This window comes from Oncorhynchus gorbuscha, linkage group LG12 (genome assembly GCF_021184085.1).
Source record: "Oncorhynchus gorbuscha isolate QuinsamMale2020 ecotype Even-year linkage group LG12, OgorEven_v1.0, whole genome shotgun sequence".
Lineage (NCBI taxonomy): Eukaryota > Metazoa > Chordata > Actinopteri > Salmoniformes > Salmonidae > Oncorhynchus > Oncorhynchus gorbuscha.
In genome coordinates, this window is record NC_060184.1 from 37,064,407 (window position 1) to 37,072,166 (window position 7,760).

The 7,760-nt window shown below is 43.1% G+C and overlaps 1 protein-coding gene across 1 annotated transcript in view; it reads left to right on the forward strand.

Moving 5' to 3' along the window:
- Window positions 1-7,760, forward strand: part of LOC123990962 (kinesin-like protein KIF26B) — a 36,646-nt gene extending 28,886 nt beyond the window's left edge. The window contains exons 13-15 of the mRNA XM_046292023.1: window positions 2,336-2,505; window positions 3,929-4,079; window positions 4,450-7,760. Coding sequence (XP_046147979.1) covers window positions 2,336-2,505; window positions 3,929-4,079; window positions 4,450-4,649 — 521 coding nt within the window. The 3' untranslated portion in view covers window positions 4,650-7,760. The remainder of the gene's footprint in view (window positions 1-2,335; window positions 2,506-3,928; window positions 4,080-4,449) is intronic.

Genomic DNA, 7,760 nt, shown 5'->3' on the forward strand with positions numbered 1-7,760 from the left:
ATGCTTCATTACACAATTTCATTTATGGATTCTGGAAATAACATTTCAGCTGGAGCTTTTGTGGCGAGTGGCATGTTAATGACATATCAGTATCTCAATGCATTTCTAGTCTAAAGTACTCTAGATTCCGCAGTGTGCAGACCTCCACAATCATCCTGATACCCCAAATAAACCATTTTGGGTAAGCCTAAATCAATTACTGGCATGGTTGACCACCCCCCTCCCCCCCGGCACTCTCGGTCTAGCATTTGGCTGGCCCCTTGATAATGTCCCGATTTCTCTCACCTGAAGCCGCCCTTGATAATGTCCCGATTTCTCTCACCTGAAGCCGCCCTTGATAATGTCCCGATTTCTCTCACCTGAGCCGCCACTGTCCTTTAGAATAGCACGTGTGTAACGATAGTCTACGTGGTCTGAGAACCACTGATAATAGCACAAGGTGTTATTTAGAGTCGTTGAACATGCACATGAGTGGTGTGGATGTCTGTAGGCATTTATGATGATCTGTATTGAATAGGGAATTTGTGCATGTGAGAGATATGAAAGGAGAAATACTATTCCCGATGTGTAAATATGGTGTAAATATCTAAACATCTGTATGATTAGAAGACTAGTCTAAAGGAGGAATTGGTGAAGAAAAGTATAATGGATTACTAGAGATAAAGTAACATATGAAGAGTTTAATGGGTTACTGTAATGCTCGGGGTGTAGTGGAGGAAGGAGTCAGACGCAAGAGACAGAGAGTTCAGAGTAGGCTACTTCTTTATACACCGACCAGGTGAAAACAGACGCCACTCAAAACAAATGCCCCAAAACACAGGGGAACTAAACAGTCCCAAAACAGCTCACGTACACGGACAACTGTGATATACATGCGTGTACAAAGAGTACACATAAAACAATCCCGCACACCCAGCAGGCGGGCCGGCTGGCTAGTAAAAAGCCCAACTAATAAACCTTATTAACAACAGGTGTAACTAATAAACAGACAAGGAGGGGGAGGAAAAGATCAGTGGCAGCTAGTAGGACGGTGACGACGACTGCCGAGCGCCACCCGAACGGGAAGGGGAGCCACCTTCGGTAGGAGTCGTGACAGTTACTAGATATTTGATAAAGTAACAATGGAGAAAAATAATACAAATATACGACTTGCACACCCACACGTAAGTAAATGTTGTAAAAACTATTCTGATAAATATTCAGAGTGGTCCCTTTAAAGCATTGTATGACTGTCTAAAGGGTCTGAGAAATAAAGTCTCAGACTTTTGGTAAAGGTACGAGACTTGATTTATCCCTAACCAATAAAACTATAAATAGAACCAATGAATGTTGAACATGATTTTCTGTTAACTAAACCTAAGGCTACAAATCCAATAATATTTCTTAATATCCAAATTTCAATCTTGTTATTTTCCCAGTTTCAATCAGCTTATTACTTTCCACACTCATAAAACGTTCACATCCGCATTCACTACACTCACACAACTCACATCCACATTCACTTCGTGCTATTACTTGACTTAGGACTGGGGGTACCTTCCTCCATTTTTATGTTTAGTTTAATTGGTTTTATTATAATTATTTCCTATTTTTATACAAATTCATTTAAATTGACTTCAGTTGCTGAGTCCCTCAATTGTTTGCAGGTGATGTGTCTCCTCCTGGGCAGCTCACAGTAAGGGTCTGGGCGGGTCTCATCCTCTTTTGGTCAGGAGAGAATTTCCCTCGCACTTCATAGAACTTGCCAGCGGTTTTCCTAGCAGACCCCCACTGGAAAGCAACGCAGGCAGAATCAATCATCCTGTTCGTTGACACCAAATTGTCAAGGAAATTCTACACAGGGACACTCAAAGTCAATCTTAAACGAATCATTGTTTATTAACAGTTAACTGGAGAGGTTCCAACAAACTTGATGCACCATATTGGTCTATCAGGAGCTCTGCCGGGGCAGTCCTGTTAGACACGTTACATAGACATAGTCCATAGGGTTGGTGCCGCATGTGTCTGGCACCGTCTCTTATCTTAACTTATAGAACATATTCTCGGCATTCTGCCAGATGATCCTAAGGAGGGGGTCATGTTGCCTCCCCATCATATCTTTACCAAGCACAGGCAGGAACCAAGGTTCCTTTATGACTGAAACAAGATTAACATTTTCAAGGCTGTCTCTTCACAAGATAAAATGTTTCATTACAGTCTCATGCCTTCCCTGGCTCTGAATTACTCCACTCTACTCTACACTACACTGCTCTACACTAATCTACTCTACACTACTCTATACTACACTGCTCTGCACCGCTCTACACTATCTTATTCCATTTCATCTGACCTGTAGGTTCACACCCGCGACATCTGTCCAATGGCATGTCCCAATCTCTGAGGAGGTCTGCCAGTGGGCCCAGGTCTCGCTGGGTGGACAGGGGAATCTCAGAGGCCTACGAGATCAAGGTCTATGAGATAGATGACGTGGATAGGCTGCAGAGGAGAGGAGGAGCAGGCAAACAGGTGAGGGGACAAGATGTCAGTGGGTGTTTGAGGATAGGCTTGGATACATGTTTAGTTTAGTTAATCAGGAGAAATCAGAGCTATTCTTGAGTTTGTGTACAAAACCATAAATAGCCAAACACAACTCAAGAACAATGGCAAACTTACAATGCAAGCATACAATGCATTGCATGTATAAAGTCCATGTGCAGTACATACATACATACACTACATCACCAAAAGTATGTGGACAACTGCTCATCGAACATCTCATTCCAAAATCATGGGCCTTAATATGGAGTCGGTCCCCCCATTGCTGCTATAACAGCCTCTACATTTCTGGGAAGGCTTTCCACTAGATGCTGGAACAATGCTGTTGGGACTTGCTTCCATTCAACCACAGAGCATTAGTGAGGTCGGGCACAGTCTGTGTTCCAATTCATCCCAAAGGTGTTTGATGGAGTTGAGGTCAGGGCTCTGTGTAATTCAGTCAAGTTATTCCACAGTGATATTGACAAACCATTTCTGTATGGATCTTGCTTTGTGCACAGGGGCATTGTCATGCTGAAACAGGAAAGGGCCTTTCCCAATCCGTTGCCACAAAGTTGGAAGCACAGTATCATCTAGAATGTCATTGTAAGCGTTAAGATTTCCCTTCACTAGAACTAAGGGGCCTAGTCCTGAAAAACAGCCCCAGACCATTATTCTTCCTCCACCAAACATTACAGTTGGCACTATGCATTCGGGCAGGTAGCGTTCTCCTGGCATCCACCAAACCCAGATTGGCAGATGATGAAGCGTGATTTGTCACTCCAGAGAACTTGTTTCCACTGCTCCAGAGTCATATGGCAGTGAGCTTTACACCACTCCAGCTGAAGCTTGGTGTTGTGCATTGTGATCTTAGGCCTGTGTGCGGCTGCTTGGCCATGGAAACCCATTTAATGAAGCTTCCAACGAACAGTTATTGTTATGACGTTGCTTCCAGAGGTAGTTTGGAACTCGGTAGTAAGTGTTGCAACCAAGGACAGATGATTTTTACACGCTACACAGTTCAGCACTCGGCTGTCCCGTTTTGTGTGGCCTACCACTTTACGGCTGAGCCATTATTGCTTCTAGACGTTTCCACTTCACAATAACAGGGCAGAAATGGACTTGTTGGAAAGGTGGCATCCTATGATGGTGCCACGTCGAAAGTCACTGAGCTCTTCAGTACGAGCCATACTACTGCCAATGTTTATGAAGATTGCATGGCTGTGTGCTCGATTAAAAACATGTTTTTGTATATACGTTTGTATTTAAATACAATACATATACACTATGAACTAACCTAAGAAAATGGCTTGCATCCATAATATGAGGCTTGTTGTTCTGAAGAGGCTCTTCTCTGTGTAAATGGATGTGTAGCTGAAGCTCTCATTGTCCTTGGCTGTGTTGTTGTTAACAGGGAATAGCCTGCTTCAGTGCCAAACTCAAGTTCCTGGAGCACCGTCAGCAGAGGATCGAAGAGGTGAGAGCCAAGTACAACAGCCTGAAGAGAGAGCTGGTGCTGGCCAAACAGAATCTCATGCTGGAGCCAGGGAAATGGAACCAAGAGTGTAAGTGTTTACTATAGAGTAATCAGCAATTCATTAACTAGTCAGTTTATTTCTCTAAGCAACTGGACTTAGACTACAAGGTGTGAACAATCATCTTTTCATTATTGACCAATGCAATAGCAGCCATTGCATGGAGTCTTCGTATTGCCATAGAACCGGTATAATAAGATATTCCCTTCCCCGATTGCCTCTCCTCTTATCTCATGTCCTTTTCTGGTGTATTTGTAAGGGTGTTGTGTGGCTAATGTTGATCCTGAGAGGCCTCTGTAGTTCATGTTTTATTAAGATGATGCCTAGCTGAAATAGGCCGTTTTTGATCATGCTAATTTGCTGGCCAGTCATCACTGATCACTGTGTTGTGTTTGTGTAGTTGACCTGTGGCAGACGTTTGAGGTTGACTCCCTGGAACACCTGGAAGCGTTAGAGGTGGTCACGGCGAGGCTGGAGAGCAAGGTTAACCTCTGCAAGGCCAACGTCATGATGGTCACGTGCTTCGACGTCGCCACCAAGCGCCGGCAAGTGTGGAGACGCCGCCGGACAGAACAGCAGCAAGGATTCATGGGGATTTAGTGTAATTTTCTTCCCATTGTTGTTAATAGATGTACAAAGAGAGAGATTTACAAAGAAAGAGAAAAAGAGATGTACAGAGAGAGAGAGAGAGAGAGAGAGAGAGAGAGAGAGAGAGAGAGAGAGAGAGAGAGAGAGAGAGAGAGAGAGAGAGAGAGAGAGAGAGAGAGAGAGAGAGAGAGAGAGAGAGAGAAGGCCATTAATGGAATACCACCATCTTTTTATGCTTATCTGAATTCCACTTGAAAACATACACAGGTATTTGTATTTCAACTCCCTAACAGTAGTGAGAAGTATCACTCAGTGTTGACTTCTCCTGAATAAGAGAGAGTTGAATCAGCATCTCTCTGAATGCCACAGAGCACTCTCACTCCGAATGGTGCATGTTCTTCTGACACACGATACAGGTCAATATTCACCGTTACAGTGGGTATCAGAAGTATTCGCCCCCTTGAATTTTTTCTCCACCTTTTGTTACATTACAAAGTGGCATTGAAATGGATTTAACTGATTTACACAAAATAATCCATAATGTCAAAGTGAAAAGAAAATAGTGCAAATGTTTACAAATGAATACAAATGAAATAACTGAAATATAGTTGCATACGTATTCCCCCCCTTTGTTTAGGTAAGCCTAAATGAGTTCAGTAGTCAAATTTGGCACAACAAATCACATAAGATACATGGACACACTATGTGCGAAAGAGGAATTGACATGATTTTTTAATGACTACCCCTTCCTGTGTACCAACTCAGTGGCCTCACGCTATAGAAACAGAAGATAGGGTCCTGCCCTATGAGCTGTTTCGTCTCGCACAAGGTAAGGATACTTACTACCCCTTCCTCTGTCCCCCATACATACAACATCTGTAAGATCACTCAGTCAAGTATTGAATTTCAAGCACAGATCCAACTACAAAGTCCAGCAAGGTTTTCAAAAGCCTCGTAAAGGAGGGTAGTGATCGGTAGATGGGTAACAATAACAAATCAAATGATTGAGTATCTCTTTAAGCATGGTCAAATTAATAATTATGCTGTGGATTATATATTAAACCACGCAGACGCATCAAAGATACAGTCGTCCTTCTGAACTGAGCTGCAGGACAGGAATGAACCTGCTCAGGGATGTCACCATGAGGCCATTGGTGATTGTAAAGGAATACACTTTTTGGCCTAAATGCAAAGCCTTATGTTTGGAGCAAATTCAACACAACACATCACTAAGTAACTGCCTCCTTATATTCAAGCACAGTGTTGGCTGCATCATGGTATCACCCGGGGATACTTGACATTGGCAAAGACTAGGGAGTTTTTCAGGATAAAACGTTTGCTGTGTAGCCATGACCCCAACACCTTGACAGAGCTTGAATGATTTTGAAAAGATTAATGGGGAAATATTTCACAATTCAGGTGTGCAAAGCTCTTAGAGACTAAGCCAAGCTGACTCACCTTTGTAATCACTGCCAAAGTTGTTTCTAACATGTATTTAGTCAGGGGGTGAATACTTATCTAACGTATATGAGTGTTACATTTCTCACACACGCACGCACGCACGCACGCACGCACGCACGCACACACGCACACACACACACACACACGCACACACACACACACACACACACACACACACACACACACACACACACACACACACACACACACACACACACACACACACACACACACTCCATGATGTCCGTTTTATGAATCCTATTTACAGTATCAGCATGTCGTATGTCAAGTCTTTATAACCTACATCTTCATATTTCTCTGCATTTATTATGGTATTGACAAAGGATAAACTGTCCTAAAGCGGTTGTGTACCCCTTGTGTTTTGTTCGTTTCACCCGAGTCTAACGACTTGGTATGAGAGCTGGAGGCTTGGCTTGTGTTGTTATTAACGCCAACACGGAGTACACTGTTTTAAACGGTCGTTTGAGAAGGGTGACAAAACACTATCACAGAGAACGACAGTAACACTGAATCCCAAACGGAGCTCCAGCTCCTACCCCCCTAGGCTAGCTTGGTCCAACATCGGTTTAATCTCTAACAGTGGAGGCTGCTGAGGAGAGAACGTCTCATAATAATGGCCGGAACGGAGCAAATGGAATGGCATCAAACACCTGGAAACAATGTGTTTTCTGTATTTGATACCATTCCACTAATTCCGCTCCAGTCATTACCACGAACCTGTTCTCCCTAATGAAGGTGCCTCCAACCTCCTGTGATCTGGAAGGAGTTGGCAAGACCGCACATACAGATCTGGGACCAGGCTCCCCCGTGCACTCCGTCTGTCCCGTGGATCTGAAAAGCCTGAATAGGTCCAAGCATTATGGCAAAGAATTCCACCTAGCCTATCAGAAGACGATGCAATTACTACATTGGTTAAACTGAGTGTATATGTTCCTTTCATATCTACAGGGTTTAACAGTCTATTTGAGTCAATTGCAGGATGTTAAGTTTAAGCCACATTATTGTTATATGTTGCAAGCAGCTTAGCCATTAGTGGATGTCGCTACAAATGTTTTCTAGTGGGAAGTTAATGAGGATGCGCAGTCAGCTGGAGTTCACTTCGAAAAGTCAGACTCATTACACACACACTCCCTGGATCGCTCCCCATCCCAGCATTTCCCTCTTTCTGCTCTACTTCACAGCCATTTAGGACTCATTGCAAATCATCCCAAAGATAACAACGCAGATGTGAACAGGACAAATGTTTTTTTTTCATATTTAGAAAGGGCAGAAAGGAAGAGGGAATTCAAAGGGTAAATACTCCTCAGCTCTGGGTCTGCCTGTGTTTGACGTGTCACCACTTTGTCACAATAGAAATTGTCAACGTATCTTTCTATGAACCCACAGTGTCTGTTGGATTTCAGACTTTAAATGACCAGTTATAGAAATATTGTCTACATATGCACAAGGGCTATACTGTACATATTTTTAAATAATTAATTGTACATGGGACAGAGGGCCCTAAGGACTACCAGATGTATCAAGCATATGGGAGTAGGCTAGAAGAACCAGTGGTCACCCGTCATTCAGGGCAGGTGGGGCCAACTGTTCTGAGCCTCACTTGTTTATCTAAATAGAATTTTTTTCTTTGTTGCCTATTTT